The following is a 17,922-nucleotide window of genomic DNA, read 5'->3' on the forward strand; positions in this document are numbered from 1 at the left end:
TCTCTCAAAAGCCTCGAAGTATCATATCACCATAAAAACAAAAATAGAAGTGCGCCAAATCGTGTGATAAAGTTTGAACAAGTAGATTTTTATTCAACCGAATAATTTTAAGCGCTAAAAAATGACTCCACCGAGCCATACAAAAGTAAATGTATCGTTAAAAAAGAACAATTTGCTAGCAAAAAAAATAAATATAATGAACGAATGCTAAAGCACAAGGTACCCCTGATGACGTCAGACCTTTGACGAAACGATCGTCGGGTAGCTACGCTCACCCTTTGTGCTTTAGCATTCGTTCATTATATTTAGCACTATATGTAGCACTACTATACACCTTTTGAATTTTTTTCACCTTTTCTTAAATGTATTGGACATTTGAGTTACAGATAATTGTTTTTTATCTGATAATTGATTTTTTTCACTAATGATTTTCACTTCATTTGGTTTTCACGAATATTTAGATTCTCATTATTTAGGTTTTTTACCAAAACTCATAAATTAGAGTATAAGATTGTTTTTGTTTTCTGAATTCAGATAGATGGTTGGGTAGTTGATATATGTCCTATGATCCTGCCAAGTCGACAGGGAAAGGGTGAAAGGTGAAAGGGACAGGGTAGGGTACTCATCTGTATTTTGTTTTGGGTGGAAGAGGGGAACAAACGTCAACTATATTTTCACCAGGGGTTTTGTGGGGAGTATATTTTTATATTTGTATTCCATAGTCAGCGAGTCAGGGACTTGCTGAAGTGGAAAATGAATGTTAACGAAGGATCTGATTCAGAAAAGTTATCTATAAAAAGGTACATGTTTATTGTTAAAATGTTGCAACTAGTGTCAGTCTATTCATGAAATATGTTGGGCATATACTAAGCCCATATTCACTCCATAGTAAATTGGAAACATTAAAAGGGGAATGTGAAATGTCACTGATAAAATTACCAAATGTTTTTTAAAGGAATCTGATCAGATGCAAATTTTTAGAGTCTGACTTTAAGACTATTTTGGGTGTGGTTGCCTATCCTTACATTATTAGAGTTAAAGTGTGTTTTTTTTTCTGATAACAGCAAATGTGCTATATTTGTGCAAATTGTTTTGATAGTGTTTAAGCTGTATTAACAATGATTTTGAAATATTGATTTTGACAGGGTTGAGAATATTATAATTAAAAAATCCAGAATTCGAAAGTAAATAAAAGGGAAGTTGTATATTCCAGGCGCTACGCCAGAGGAATTGTGGTTAGTAAAGAAAAAGAGAAGTGACTGCGTTGTGTAATTCTGGACACTAGAAAGAAAAATATTAAGGTTTGAAGGTGTTATGAATGAAATGAAGGATGAATGGAAATGGCCAGATGAATGTGGGATGAGAGAGAGTTGTTGTATGTGTGTCTGGAATGTGCACAACAGGGTGTCTCATATTGTGTTTAGGCCCATGTTATACTTTCCCTATATTAAATTAAAAAGAATTGATTTTTTGATTTGAATTGATTTTAAAAAGAATTGATAAAGGGATTTTGGTAAAGGAAGGGTGAAAATTTGAAAAAAGGTTTGAAGAAATGAAATGACTGTAATCAAGTTATATTGCTGCGTATATTGAGTCCATGGGGTACTAAAATGTGATGGGAAGGATTTATTTGAAATAAGCAATCAGAATGACTATTCTGGATATCTAACACAAAATCAAATAGATGGTGCTGCGCTCCCTTAGACCAATAAGCTAAATAAATTAATCCATATAAAGTGCTGACAAATAGATAAATGTACATAAAATATCAGTGAATAGACTCTGATTAACGTGACCAATCGTGATCAGTGATTAAGGTGACTAGTGCAAGCAAGAATTCCAATATAAAATAAATATATATATGTGCAAAAAAATATAAAATCGCATCAACCAAAAACAAGGTCGCATAAAAACACACGGTGATGGTGATGAATACAAATAAGTAAAATATCTCACAGAGTGTATGTAAAATATCAAAACAAAACTCAATAATAGTGAATCACTCAGTGCAATTCGAAATAAATAAGTCTCTTAAACTGCGAAATAAATTAAAGGTGACATAGGATCCATAAAGTGCTTCTCGTAGTAACAGGTGCAACAAAACGCAAAAGGTGCACACTCTGGTGTCTCTTCAGTGTCCCGCACCTAACAGTTAGGGTGGCCCCTTACCTTACTGCTGTAAGGTAAACAACATATGGAGACCAGGGTCTCAGATGGTAAAAGCGGTGTGCCCTTAATTCCAAATGAGAGGTCTTATCCCCACATCAAGGTGTCACAATGGCAGGATCTCACAGAGAGGGAAACAGGAGGGCTCCAAATAGTGAAGTATGTATACACTCTTTATTAATAAAAATCAATCAAAGTGGAGAGGTACTCACAAACAATCAGTTAAACAAGCGCAAGATATACAGCTGAGTATTCCATTCGTTTCTCAGACGTGACTTCCGGTAGCCACAAACGCTTCCTATTCCGACGCGTGTCGTCATGTGTCACATGACTTCATCATTCCCTGATGAAGTCATGTGACACATGACGACACGCGTCATGATTCACTATTATTGAGTTTTGTTTTGATATTTTACATACACTCTGTGAGATATTTGACTTATTTGTATTCATCACCATCACCGTGTGTTTTTATGCGGCCTTGTTTTTGGTTGATGCGATTTTATATTTTTTGCACATATATATATTTATTTTATATTGGAATTCTTGCTTGCACTAGTCACCTTAATCACTGATCACGATTGGTCACGTTAATCAGAGTCTATTCACTGATATTTTATGTACATTTATCTATTTGTCAGCACTTTATATGGATTAATTTATTTAGCTTATTGGTCTAAGGGAGCGCAGCACCATCTATTTGATTTTGTGTTATACTTTTCAGTGGTAGGGTCTATACCTCTGTCGGTGTTCTGCTGCAACCCTAATTTGGTTTTAGGTAGAGTTTATTTACCATAGCGCAGGGATATCTTTACTGTCATTTATTCTGGATATCTACCTTCTGAATTCCCAGGGTGTCAGTCATAGAGTGTTGGTGGTGAAATGTTGTCTATCCATCAATGTTTTGTTTGTTGCTGATGATCAGACATATTTGCAAAGTTGGGAGACTTCTGAGTCAGAATATGTGTTTGGGTAAAATGTTCTGTCCTAAGTCCCTTGGGTCCACTTGGATCCCGGGAATAGAAGAAACTAAAGAGGTTTAAGTTTTGTTGAAGTTCTGCTATAATACTGGATTTGGAAAAATGTTTAGTTAAATATATTGAAGCTATATAATGAAAACTCTTGCTGAGAAACATCTTCATTCATGCATGTGTAGCGCCACCCCCGCAAGGGCCGCTGTAATATACGGGTCTTCTGTCCCACACCAGTGATGGCTCGCCCTCCCCAGGATCTCAGTAACGCCAAAACACAGTTTAAACTTTTAGCTGGGCTTTATTCGAACTAGCAAAAAAGCCCTGAAAAGAGATAAATTGATTAACAGAATACAAATATTAAGTGCAATAATATAATACAACTTCTCAGTAAAGGAAAACAGGATTTGTGTTCATTCACTTTAACCGCCAGTGGGAGGCCTTGTCTGAAATGCACTGAACAAGTGGTGAACAAAACTGTACAATACAATACAAAGAATAATGTTCAACAATTTCCCAAAAGTGATATTACTGACTATAAGATCCTACCTAGGTCTTGTAGGTTCTAGCTAACCACTGGCCAGTGGGAATTCTATTCACACAAACACACACACAGAGTCTGCCAGCGTTGGGGCCCTTTAAATCCTGTGTTTGAGTACTCAGACTTTTGTGAAGTAATATTTGTAATCCACAGAATGGAAAGGGGTATCTTCACAAAGTGTCACAAAGATTAACAGATGTGGAGATCCACCTTCAGATAAAGCTACATTAACAGTAAATAGGAGCTAGCAGCTAGATCCACATACACAAGGATGGCAGAAGATCTCTCACCATTAGATGCACTTGATATATCTTCCTTCCAGCAATTGGTAGATTGATCGCTGTCTCAGTTGACTGGATGGTGATGGGAGCAACACAGGCCACAGAAACCTCCAAACAGGATAATGATGATGATTGCTGCAGCACTGAAATTGGTCTCTAGATTTCTCTGCACTGTTAGCACATCTTCAGTAATCAGGCAGAATAACACACTGCAAACTCCCCTCTCAAGTGTGCACCTTCCTTAGGAGAGTCACAGGCTCTGCAAGTGCTCAAGAGTTAAACACATGGGATACTTTCTTCTGTCTGCCTGCCACCATGCCAGTCTGTCTCTCCTCCTGTGTCCTCCTCTCTCTCCCCCAATCACAGCCAGGCATGTACTGGCCATAGGGACTATAGGGAGTTTCCCGGTGGGCCAATGGCTCAGTGGGCCGGTTTCAGTGACAGCCAGTGGCATCGCTGGGGGGGACTTTTGGGGCTATAGCCCCGAATCTGGGGCCCATAGCCCCGAGTCAGTCCAGGAGTCCCCAACCACAGGGTCCCGGCCCACTACCTGCCCTCTTTCTGGTGACCCTGATGTAAGGAGGGGCTCTTTGTGGACCCGGATGTAAGGGGGGGCTCTGTGGGAACCCGGATGTAAGGGGGGGGGCTCTGTGGGGACCCAGATGTAAGGGGTTGGCTCTCTAGGGACCCTGATGTAAGGAGGATGATCTCTGGGGACTCTGATGTAAGAGGGGCTCTCTGGGGACCCTGATGTAAGGCGGAGGATCTCTGGGTACTCTGATGTAAGAGGGGCTCTCTGGGGACCCTGATGTAAGGCGGATGATCTCTGGGTACTCTGATGTAAGAGGGGCTCTCTGGGGACCCTGATGTAAGGGGAGGCTCTCTGGGGACCCTGATGTAAGAGGAGGCTCTCTGGGGACCCTGATGTAAGGGGAAGGCTCTATGGGGACCCTGATGTAAGGGGAGGCTCTCTGGGGACCCTGATGTAAGTGGGGGGCTCTCTGGGGACTCTGATGTAAGAGGGGCTCTCTGGGGACCCCGATGTAAGGGGAGGCTCTCTGGGGACCCTGATGTAAGGGGAGGCTCTCTGGGGACCCTGATGTAAGGGGAAGGCTATATGGGGACCATGATGTAAGTGGGGGGCTCTCTGGGGACCCTGATGTAAAGGGGGCTCTCTGGGGGCTTTTTTGCGCAATTGCGTACAGTTTATATACTGTTTTTTGCGTGTTTGCAAAATTAAAGTGGGCCGGTCTGGATGAAGTCCAGGGCCAAATTTTTGTTCCAGTCCAGCCCTGATCACAGCTCTCCTGGGTAGCTATCCAATCCTGTCTTTCATTGTTTTTGTTGTTAGGGATGGGCTTCTTTCTTAGCTACAGCAGGACCCAGTCTGCCTTCAATCCTGCAGCTATCAGTTTAGCCAGAAAATGCAATGCAATGTTTCAGAGAGCAATATTCTGCTTATATTAAAGAGGCAATACTAAGCCTGTGCTACATCCACCCCCTTCTAAAAAAATCTTTGGTCCCCCAAAGAGAGAGATGAGTGCAGTTAATAATAACATAGCATTTGTACAGTAACCTTACACATGGACCAACAAATTAGGCCTATGATCTTAGGCTGATTTTATGACATTTCCTAACAAATGCATTAGGTAATGGGACCTGCCACCAAAGTGTGTTAGGCGATGGGTTGGGGACATCGGTCACTGGTACCACCATAGAATGTGCCTGAGAATCAGGAAGTCTGTGAACAGTGGGAATAGCTTCTTCTGAGCTTGTTCCAGGGGTATCATATGTTAATCTAAGTGGGGGTCTCACTGCTCTCTTAGCTCTCTGTTCTTTGGGCTGAAGACTAGTCTCTTCACAAGATTCTCCATCCGGTTCAAGGTGGCTTTCCTCAAACAGTTTTTTTTTTCAAGTTCAGAGGAACGCCCATCCAGAAACCCTTCATCAGGTTCATGGACTAACTGGTAAGCTTGCTCTACTAGCTCTGAATTTCCTTGCACCTGGGGCACAAATTCTGATGCATCAGGCCGGAGCACACTTGAGGGCTGATTAGCAGTTGATGTGGAGGGAGTGGCATCCATGGGCTCAGATGGCCACAACCATCCTACCTCAAGCTCATCATCACTGTCATCTTCTATTGTTGTGGCCTCATCTGGCAGTAGAGGTTGAGACCTAGTAACTGGAACTTGCCTGAAAGAAGATGGTTTGGGTAATGACGTCTCTGTTCTCACAGGTACCCTGACGGTTTCACTCAGAGGTAGTAAATGATTTCGATGCCAGGTCTTCAGGGGACCCATCAGGCCAAATTTGGTATACAGGAAGACCAGGCAGTTGCTTGCAGACAACATATTGTTGAGAACTCCAACGGTCAGCTAACTTATGCTTTCCAGAAAGACCCAGATTCCTCAGCAACACCTTGTCACCCTGCTGTAAATCATGAATCCTAACGTTCAAATCATAATTCTTACTGTTCCGCTGACCTCTAACACCAGAAGCTTCTTGTGCCTTCTCATAGGCTGTCTTTAAGTTCTTTCTGAGCCTATCCACATAGCCCCTGTAGGATGTAGTGGAAGTTCTGTCTATTGAGACACCGAAGGCCAAGTCCACTGGCAGATGAGCTTCTCTTCCAAACATCAGTCTATATGGTGAGTAACCCGTTGCGTCATTTTCAGTACTGTTATAGGCATGAACCACAGCGGAAATGTGCCTGCTCCAATGCTGTTCTCTGTCAGATGGAAGGGTTCCAAACATGTCAAGGAGGGTACGATTAAACCTCTCTGGTTGAGGATCCCCTTGAGGGTGGTAAGGTGTCGTTCTCGATTTTTTGATACTCAGATGATCCAATAGCTGTTTAATGAGCCTGCTTTAAAGTCTCTTCCTTGGTCAGAGTGAATTCTCTGAGGTAATCCATAATGAACAAAGAATTTCTCCACTAACACTTTGGCGACTGTGACAGCTCGTTGATCTCTTGTTGGATAAGCCTGGGCATAACGGGTGAAATAATCAGTCACTACCAACACATTCCCTTGACCACTCGTGTCGGGTTCCAGACACAAGAAATCGATGCACACCAGATCCATAGGACTTTGACTCTGTAGATGACCCATTGGGGCAGCTCTGGAAGGCAAAATCTTTCTCTGGATGCAGCGAAGGCAGGAGCGACTGTAACTTTTGATTTCAGTTCGCATACACGGCCAGTAGAAACGATCCCTAACTAACTTAAATGCTCTATCAGGTCCCAAGTGTCCATGTTGATCATGTAATGCATTCAGCACTGTCCCACTATGCTTCTCCGGGAGGAACAGCTGCCAACTCTCCTCTGGATCATCCGAGGGGCCCCTTCAGTAGACCACTCCATCTGAGAACTGCAGTCGATTCCACTCCTTGTGAACCAATCGAGCCTCCTTTGGGGAGTCTGCTGTGAGTAGAAGTTCTGGGCGACCACTCTCCAAGGCTTTCAAAGTCAGAGAACAAAGGGGATCTTCTGTTTGATCCTTCCTCAAGTCTTTCTTGGAAAGGGTAGGCAGTCCCTCATCCCTCACTTGGGTCAAGTCACAATAGAGCTTTGGGACCCCAACAGTGGTGACTCCAATGGCTTCGGCCCCTGTCGCTCCTCTGGCTCGGTACTCAATCCCTTGACATAAATCATGTTCTTGGTACAACACACCACCTAGTCCTTCTCTGCTGGCATCAACATGGAGCTCATAGGGCTTGCGGTTGTCAGCGTAGGCTAAAACTGGTGCATTGATCAAGCTCCGTTTCAACTGAAGGAAATCTTGTTCGCACTGATCAGACCACTCTCCCTCTATGGACTCCCGAGACTTTCTCGCTCCACTGATTTGCCAGACTACTTCTGGGACCTCTTGCTCTCCATCATCTCCAGCCCGCAAAAGCTCAGTGAGAGGTCTGGCTATTTTGGCAAATCAGTCCACAAACCTCCTGTAGTAGGAGCAGAACCCAAGAAAAGATCTCAGCTCTTGCACATTTCTAGGCCTGGGCCAAGTGGTAACGGCTTCCAACTTCTTGGGGTCAGTGGCCACTCTCTCTGCTGAGACAACGTGCCCAAGGTAGGTGACTGTTGACTGGTAGAACTGGCACTTCTCAAGGGACAGCTTCAATCCCTCTTCATAGAGTCGCTTCAGAACCTTCTCTAGACGCTCCTCGTGTTCTTCCAAAGTCTGTCCAAAGACAATTATGTCGTCTAGGTACACTAACACTCCAATTAAGTTCATATCACCAACAGTCCGTTCCATCAAGCGTTGGGATGTTGCAGGGGCTCCAGACAGACCCTGTGGCATCCTTTCAAACTCAAAGAACCCCACTGGGCAGATGAAATAGTTTTTTCTCCTGGTCATCTGGATGCATCGGGATCTGATGGTACCCACTTCTCAGGTCTAACACGCTGAACCATTTGGCACCTGAAAGGCATTGCAGGGCATCTTCTATTCGTGGAGTGGTGTACTGGTCTGGAATGGTTCTTTTGTTGAGAGTGCGATAATCGATACGGAGTTGTGTTTTGCCCGTTCTTTCCATTCAGATGTCATAGGAGAGCCTTTTGGATAGAAATACTCCTCTGGTAACTCTTCCTTGGCTTCCCCCACTACACTGTGTTGTGTGATGGGTGTGGCTGGATTTACCTGCCCTATCATCATTCGGGTCCGAAGCTTCACTGGAGAATCAGTAACATTACGAACACTGACAGGAGCATTTTGTTCATGGACCAATCGCTGGTACACTGAGCGCAGCATCTGATGTACACTTTTAGCTGCATCTTCACCCTCTGAGACCTGAGGAGTAAGTAACCGACGAACCAAGTCAGTGTTCATCCCCACAATCAAGGAACTCCGATTAGCCCCCGGGGGGCGGGGACATACAATGGCCAATGTGTCGGAAGTCTCTTTCTGCCCTACAACAGATGGGCCAAATTCAAGCTCGATCGGAAGATATCCGTCATAGGGGAGCTTCTTAGTTCCTATACCCCAGATCTCTAGATTTTCTAACTTCTGCAAGGGCAGGTGTTTCAGGTGTTTACCATAGAAATCACGGTAAATTAGAGTCACTTGGGCACCAGAGTCTAGAAGGGCTTTTGTGTATACACCTTCCACCTGAACTGGCACTATAGGAGAAGGACCCACCAGCTTGTCAGGCAACTTGCTTGGTTGTTTTGATGCAGCTTGCTTGGCTGTTTGGGCTTGAATCCCTCTTTTGGCCTGGGCCCGTTTCCGTTGTCATCTGGACTGACAGTTTTGGTTGTGGTGTGCACCGATCTCCCGTGATCCGGGACCCGACTCTGAGAGTAGCTTGGGCAGCCTAACTGAGGCTTTGGGTGAGGCTTGGTACAAAGGTTTAGGCCTTAACCGCCCTTCATTTAAGACTTGTGAACTGGAGCGAGTTGACTTAGATGGGCACCTGGCTGGCTCCCTCACCAGGGCCCTCTGCAGTTTCCCGCCGGCTTATGATGTACTCTTCGTGGCTTTGTTGGGCTGGGACAGTCACGTTGATAGTGACCGATACCCCCACAATTATAGCAGACCACTGAACTAAAGGGCTCTCCAGCAGGAACATTCTGTATTGCCTCTGCCCTGGTTGGTTTCAATGTCTTTCCCCCCTCTGGTATGGCAATTCTGGCAGACAGCAATGTCATCAACTCCATCATCTGTGACATCTGAGTTTTCAAAGCCATTACTTCGGACTGGACTTCTACTATGTCCATGGTTCCTACTTCTACGGTGAAAGCCGCATGTAAAGCACTAGCAGGTTTTTTTAGCCTTAATTAAAGCCTCTTCTTCTAGGATAGTTTTGACCAATTTGGAGTAAGTCAATGGCTTGTTCTGGTCTCTAGTCCGAAATTTCAACATTATGGGATCCAGTGGGAGTGCTCCTTTAAGAATTTGATCCAACAAAGCTTTGCTTGCATGACTCGGCTCCATGCCTCCTTTTAGAATGACCTGATGAAGTATTTTATCCAGTCGTTGGACATAAGCGGATAACTCTTCTCCTTCATTTTGATAGGTGTGTGAGAACATATAAATTAGCTCAGCACAATTCTCCACCCCTCCAAAAACCTCTCGTAAAGCTTCTAGACACTCAGTGGCTGTGCAGCCTGGCTTGTCCCTTTTTAGATTTCTGATTACATCTGAAGCAGGAGATCTTAGGCTCTCGATTAACCTTTGTCTTTTTACTGTGTCAGCGACTTCCCATTCTTCCACAGCCTGATCTGCCTGATCTATCCAGGTTTCAAAGTCCTCTTCCCCGGATGGCACAGGGACCTTCCCAGAATAGGACCGCAACTTTCGATATCCATAATTAGCAGATGTGGCTGAGTTTTGTGCCAACGTTTCCACCAGCTTTCCCATATCGGTAAAGAATGTAGCAGGAGGGAACCCTGTAGTTGGGATGGAAGTAGTAGCTGATACTCCTGGTCCTGATGTTGTTGAGCTAGCATTTTCAGGGTGTTCATCCAGCATACTTGGCCTTATAAGCTGAGCTTTGAGATCCCCTGGTAACTGTATGCTATCTCCCTGGAAACAGGTCGGGATTCCTCTTTTCCATTCTAGCAAAGCATAGGTGCAAGAGGCTATCCGATCAACTTTCAGGTCCAACATGAATGTTTTCTGATCAGGCATCAAAGCCGACACTACTTGCTGGATCTGTTTCTCAGTCCAGGTGGCACCAGTGAGACTCATAATTACACAGAGCCCTAACCTGCCATTTTGTTCTTCACACCACTTGGCAGCAATGACCGGGTCCATCATGGTGACTTGGCTGGTAGAGGTAGTCATCACTCTGTGACAGGGACCAGAAGGTATCCCGGACGAGCCCCCACATGTAGCGCCACCCCCGCAAGGGCCACTGTAATATATGGGTCTTCTGTCCCACACCAGTGATGACTCACCCTCCCCAGGATCTCAGTAACCCCAAAACACTGTTTAAACTTTTAGCTGGGCTTTATTAGAACTAGCAAAAAGCCCTGAAAAGAGATAAACTGATTAACAGAATACAAATATTAAGTGCAATAATATACTACAACTTCTCAGTAAAGGAAAACAGGATTTGTGTTCATTCACTTTAACCGCCAGTGGGAGGCCTTGCCTGAAATGCATTGAATAAGTGGTGAACAAAACTGTACAATACAATACAAAGAATAATGTTCAACAATTTCCCAAAAGTGATATTACTGACTATAAGATCCTACCTAGGTCTTGTAGGTTCTAGCTAACCACAGTGGGAATTCTATTCACACAAACACACACACAGAGTCTGCCAGCGTTGGGGCCCTTTAGTTTAGCCAGAAAATGCAATGCAATGTTTCAGAGAGCAATATTCTGCATATATTACAGAGGCAATACTAAGCCTGTGCTACAAGTAGAAGAAATATCTGTAGGTAGACACAAGAAGAGAGGAGAGTAGCCACTACCCCCCATCCAGCCCAGGTCACCAGAAACCACCAGTGCCTTTGGGTCCGACTCAGAGGAGATTGTGCTCTTCCAGTGCTGCCACATATCTCTGCATTGATCTGGATGACACACAGCCTAGAATTATCTTCTGTCTAGTGAGTGCATTACTTTGAATAAATCTATTTTCTGTTACATTGCTACACTCAGATCGGCTCTGCTCTCCTCTCTTCTAGTCTTGCATGCCAATCACTCTGAGTAGGGTATTGCCAGCGTAAATCCAACCATGTCTGTTCTAGAGACCCCCAACTAGCTTTGTGGCTTCATCTCTATAAAATGTCCCCCCTTTTATCACATGCACCTTATCTGTTTAATGAGACTTACAATATTTTGGGGTGAAGTTTATGAGGTGAAGACCTCTGATCCTTGTCTACTCCCTTTACTGTATTGTTTTATCTCCCTAGGAAAATTAAAGTAAAGAATTAAAAAACACGCTCAAATTTTTTCAAACATTTTCGTATTTATTTCTATATTACACTTTATATTATGTTTATGGGACGCATTGAATATCTAAGCTAGCTTACAATTAAATTTGTATAAGTCATGACACTCTACAGATACATTATACAATCCTCTATAAATATATAGAAAAGCAATTTTGGAAGAACAGCGAATGCAGACCAGCCTCAAGCAGTCCAGAAGTAGATTCTTTGGTCGGTGTCTGAGGTCTATAATACAATTATTGATAAACTGATTAATTGTTAGATTGGTTACAAAGTATCATTTACAAAAGCCTAGATGTTTAGTCTTGTGATTTCCGCTAAAGAGGAAGATCAGAGTTCAGATGGGCTGAACCCCCATTCCAACAAAGACCACATGATCAAATGGCAATTATTATTATTATACAGGATTTATGTGGCGTCAAAAGAGTTTTCACAGCACTTTACAAAACAAAGAGAGACAGTCAGTTACCAAAGATTATAAAGGGGGGGAGGGGGTGGTGGTTGGATGAGTTGATGGAGAAAGTAAAAGTTCAGTCTTTAGGTGGAGGCCAGGTAGACGTCCCTGAAGATATGCATATTCAGGGATCACCTAAAGGTGGACAGAGTCGGAGACATAAAGGTAGATGGAGGTTGGAAGTTCTAGAACATGGGAGAAGTTTTGCCAGTGGCGGCTGGTGTTTTGTTTTTTTGAGGGGGGCAGCAAACAATCCACCGCCATATCTCCCCCCTGGGTCACAGGCAGCACCCCCCTCCCCCAGGTCAGTCAGTCAGTCAGTGGCGGGTGGTGGCGGCTTCTCTCTGTGCTGCAGGCAGCTGCTTCCTCACTTCCCCTGTGTCTCCTAATGGCGGACAATCCGATCAGATCTCCTTTTCGGCCAATCGGGTGACGGGTCTCAGGGCCCGCTTCCTGATTGGCCGGGAGGAGAATCAGTGTTACAATGGCGAATATTCATTCACTATTGTCACACAGCTGCATCCGGAGCCCACCCTTTTTTGAAGCTTATTAGAGCCTCTGGCTCGAATCATGGAATACAAGCGACCGGCCGGAGGCATTGATGGGGGGGGGCCTATGGAGGGGCTGCCACTGGGTTTTTTAGAAGTCTTAGAAGTCTTGGAGATGAGCATGGGAGGAGATGATGTTCAAGCTAGAGAGAAGGAGGTGTTAGAAGGAGCACAGAGGGTGATATTTTGAGACAAGGTTGGTAATGTAGTTCAGGGCAGAGCGATGGATGGCTTTGTATGTTGTTGTTAGTATTTTGAATTGTATTCTTGGTGGAAGGCAGTGGATTGGCAGAGAGGGGTGGTGGATACTGGGTGGAAGCCAGTGGAGGGATTGGCAGAGAGGGGTAGAGGACACTGAATGGAAGCCAGTGGAGGGATTGGCAGAGAGGGGTGGAGGACACTAAATGGAAGCCAGCGGAGGGATTGACAAAGAGGGGTAGAGGACACTGAATAGAAGCCAGCTGAGGGATTGGCAGAGAAAGAGGTGGAGGACACTGAATGGAAGCCAGTGGAGGGATTGGCAGAGAGGGGTGGAGGACACTAAATGGAAGCCAGCGGAGGGATTGGCAGAGAGGGGTGGAGGATACTAAATGGAAACCAGCAGAGGGATTGGCAGAGAGGGGTAGAGGACACTGAATAGAAGCCAGTGGAGGGATTGGCAGAGAGAGGTGGAGGACACTGAATGGATGCCAGTGGAGGGATTGGCAGAGAGGGGTGGAGGATACTAAATGGAAGCCAGCAGAGGGATTGGCAGAGAGGGGTAGAGGACACTGAATAGAAGCCAGTGGAGGGATTGGCAGAGAGAGGTGGAGGACACTGAATGGAAGCCAGTGGAGGGATTGGCAGAGAGGGGTGGAGGACACTGAATGGAAGCCAGTGGAGGGATTGGCAGAGAGAGGTGGAGGACACTGAATGGAAGGCAGTGGAGGGATTGTCAGAGAGAGGTGGAGGACACTGAATGGAAGGCAGTGGAGGGATTGGCAGAGAGAGGTGGAGGACACTGAATGGAAGCCAGTGGAGGGATTGGCAGAGAGGGGTGGAGGACACTGAATGGAAGCCAGTGGAGGGATTGGCAGAGAGGGGTGGAGGACACTGAATGGAAGCCAGCGGAGGGATTGGCAGAGAGGGGTAGAGGACATTAAATTGAAGTGGGTGAATGAGGATCTTGGTGGTTTCATTAGTTAAAACGGGGAGAATTGAGAGATGTTGCGCCGGTGATGTCTACAAGCTTTTCACAACCATTGGCTTTGGGACTGAAAGGACAGGTCAGAGTCTAGGATTACACCTAGGCATGGGGGGAGGGATTGATGGCTGCATTATTGATCTTGATGGAAAAGTCATGGAGGGGGGCACAGGCGGGAGGGAATATTATGAGCTCGGGTTTAGAGAGATTCAGTTTAAGGAAGCGTTGACATCAATGCTGATATGTCCGTTAGTAGTTAGTAATGCGAGAGGAGGCTGAAGGAGTGAGATGAGGAGTAGACAGATATGGGTGTCATCGGCATAGAGATGGTACTGAACTGGCTCTTCAGAGTGTTGGTTTCACCCTTCAGAGGGATTTAGTTATTTATTTACTATTGAGCTCGCTTTTACAATTTCTTTGTACTGCTCTATAGAGACCTGCTGAAAGTCGGTCCTCCAAGTACTTGCAGGGCTGTCCCAAAAAAAAGGACCCAAAAAGACCCAGAAAGAAAAAAGACCCAAAGGTTACAGAGCGGACATAGAAGCCGCAGCCACCGCTTCCTGATGAGGAGGAGAGCCGCCACTTCCCGCTGAGGGGGAGAGCTGCCGAGGAGGAGAGCCCCATCACTGCAGGAGAGGAGCAGATCCCCGCCACACGAGCGGTAAGTGCCACCGGACCGGCCGCAGGGGGGGGGGGGTTAGTGAAGTGACAGCTGAGCCGGGGGACATGCCTGGCTGCATTTGATGGGCACAAGTGGCTGCATATGACGGGCACAAGTGGCTGTATTTGACGGGCAAAAGTGGCTGCATTTGACGGGCACAAATGGCTGCCATATGATGGGGCACAATGGCTGCATTTGATGGGCACAATGGCTGCATTTGATGGGCACAATGAGGCTGCAATTGATGGGTTCGGTATTTTTCAGTTTGTTTGCGCCCCCCCAAAAAAATTTTGACCACCCACCGTCACTGCTGCTTGTACATGTATATTTGAGGAAAATTTTTTAGGGCTTATGGAGGAAACAATCAACCAGGATACCCCAACCTGACCAAATCGATTTTGCCCCTAGAGCATGGGTGCTCGAACTGTGCCCTCCAGCTGTTGCAGAACTACGAAGCAATATAAGGCTGACAAGTACATTTGTGAATTCCAAAGGCAGAGGCATGATGGGACTTGGAGTTTCACAACAGCTAGAGGGCCACAGGTTGGACACCCATTCCCTAGAGACAAGCCTGTAATTACTTTCCATTGGACTGTAACTGACTGAATTGGCTGAAGCTAATTTGCAAAATGTAAAATGTAGGAAACTTCTAGCATACTGGGCAATAAAGGTGAGGCTTTCCTATCCTGGTAGGGGGAGGGAAATACCAGGCACTTGAGAAAGTTGTCCCTGAAGACCAGGGTTTCCATAAGCATGGGATATATCAATGCGATTTAAGCACGTAGGTTCGGCAGCCTAGACCTTATGTGTGTTCCGCCAATGCCCATTGGTCGCGTCAGTCAAACAGCAGTAGGCCTCGATGACATGTGACTTGTACAAGATATCTGCCCATGTACAGCCACCCTAGAATGCCCTGATAAGATTTCCTGCAGTTGCAGTTGACCACAATCACTAGTTGATTCTTAAGCATTCACACAGAGGTCTTCCTTCAATTGTCTTGGCAATCATCCTTTGGCACATTTTACAATAAGATCTTCACTGTAGCGGCACGTCGTCCGCTCCAATGTGCTGATTCCTCTCAGGTGGTGTTTTTGATAGGCTTTCAGTAAGTGTACTTTGCATGAGCTCTGAAATAGAATGTTTCACCTTATCCTTCATATCTTTCCCCATGAAGACATAGAGAATTGGGTTGATGCAACTACTGAACATGGCCAGAGACAGTGAGAACAGATCTAGGATGAGCACTACATGACTTACAGTGAATAGCAGGACTACACCCATGATGTGGTAGGGGGCCCAGGTGATAAAAAATGCGACTATAATCCCTAAAGACACCTTGATGATTTTATTACCAACTTTTGTAGCTCTTCTATTGTGTAATATAAAAGCCACAGAAATGTAACAGGCAGAAATGATTAGGAATGGAAGCAGAAAACCAAAAACCATATTAATGTAAGTGGTGGGCTCTATTATGTGCTCTTCAGAATAGCAATAAGTTTTGTTGTCAGGAGTGTAGATTCTTTGGTACAGGACTTTAGGTAGACACATCAGGGAGGACAAGGTCCAAATAGCCAAGCAGGTCATCCACGCCGTTCGTACTCCTCGGTGATTTTGGGCCCAAATGGGTTGGACAACCAGGATGCAACGGTCAACACTGATAGCCACCAAGGTGAAGACCCTGGTGAACATGTTCAATGGAACAATGAAGTGAATCATCTTGCAGAGCACGGGACCGTACAGCCATTCTCCGTAGAAGTACTGCACTATAGTGAATGGGAGAAACAAGCAGCAGATAATATCGGCCACAGCAAGGTTCCAAAACCAAATGGTAGTCATGGTCCACTTCATCTTCACTCCGGTAACCCAGAGCACCAGAGCATTGCCGGGGACGCCTACGAGGGTCGTGAAAGATAAGAGTATGATAGTAAACAAATGCTCATGGGTGTAAAAGCCCTTTGGTTCCGTCTCATCACTGACGTTGGACATCTTGTTCTCCTGTAAAGACATCAAAAGTTATTGCATCCATGTGGTTATCATCCAATCAGATTTTATTAAATGTAATATAAAGTAAAAGATTATTTCTGGTCATGATGGATTTCCGTAACTAGTGATGAGCTAAATTTTGGTCTGAACCCATGACAGGAGGCCCAGTTAGCTGCGGCCATGGAATTCATCACCCTCACATAACAAGGGAAACAGTCTTTATCATAAAGGGGCGGGTATGCTGGTGACATCATTGACCCATTATGGCCACATGGACATATATTGTTCATTAGCATTGTCCACAATGATGTCACCAACATGCCTGCCCCTTTGTTACATGCGGGGGTGGGGAATTCCATGACCACAGCTGATTAGGGGTGGCAGCCTGCTGTCATGTGACAGTCTCATGTGAGTTTGGGCCAAACTGAGTTCAGTGCAAACCCACGTGAGACTGTCACATGACAGGAAGCCCAATCATCTTGTGGGTGGGGCCAGGAGTAGAATACCCAGGTTAAGGAAGCAGCTTACACAAAATCCACAAAGGGTTAACAGTGATTGTATTTCGAAGTATGCAAGTTAAAGGATAACAAGGTTTTGTTCAGAACACAGATGCTAACACTAGTATCGTTACATATGGCAACAGGTGCAGTATCTCTCACTGTAACAGGTGAAGTATTGTGTGCAGTAACAGGTGAAGTATGAATGAATGAAATACTTGTATAGCGCACAATGCGAACTGAATCGCCTCTAGGCGCTGTATCACTTGCAGTAACAGGTGCAGTATCGCATGGAGTAATAGGTGAAGTATCGCACAGAGCAACAGGTGCAGTATCGTTTGCAGTAACAGGTTCGGTATCTCTCGCAGTAACAGGTGCAGTATCGCACTGGGTAACAGGTGCGGTATCGCTCGCAGTAACAGGTGCAGTATCGCCTGCGGTAACGAGTGCGGTATCGCTCGCAGTAACAGGTGCAGTATCACTCAGAGTAACAGGTGAGGTATCCCCCACAGTAACAGGTGCATTATCACTCGGAGTAACAGGTGCGGCATCGCTCGGAGTAACAGGTGCAGTATCGATTGGAGTAACAGGTGCGGTATTGCTTGCCGTAACAAGTGCAGTATTACACGCAGTAACAGGTGCAGTATCGCCCACAGTAACAGGTGCAGTATCGCTCGCAGTAACAGGTGCAGTATCGCCCACAGTAACAGGTGCAGTATCGCTCGCAGTAACAGGTG

At 45.2% G+C, this 17,922-nt stretch overlaps 1 protein-coding gene across 1 annotated transcript; it reads right to left on the reverse strand.

The window, feature by feature from the left end:
• Nucleotides 1-15,407: 15,407 nt before the first annotated feature.
• LOC143973682 (C3a anaphylatoxin chemotactic receptor-like) lies at nucleotides 15,408-16,809 on the reverse strand. Its single transcript, XM_077474539.1, has one exon. The coding sequence runs from the start codon at nucleotides 16,710-16,712 to the stop codon at nucleotides 15,741-15,743; it is 972 nt and encodes a 323-aa protein (XP_077330665.1). The 5' UTR covers nucleotides 16,713-16,809; the 3' UTR covers nucleotides 15,408-15,740.
• Between the last annotated feature and the right edge of the window lie 1,113 nt (nucleotides 16,810-17,922).

Source organism: Lithobates pipiens, unplaced genomic scaffold (genome assembly GCF_037356315.1).
Source record: "Lithobates pipiens isolate NorthernLeopardFrog02 unplaced genomic scaffold, aLitPip1_a1.2 Scaffold_91, whole genome shotgun sequence".
Taxonomy (NCBI): domain Eukaryota; kingdom Metazoa; phylum Chordata; class Amphibia; order Anura; family Ranidae; genus Lithobates; species Lithobates pipiens.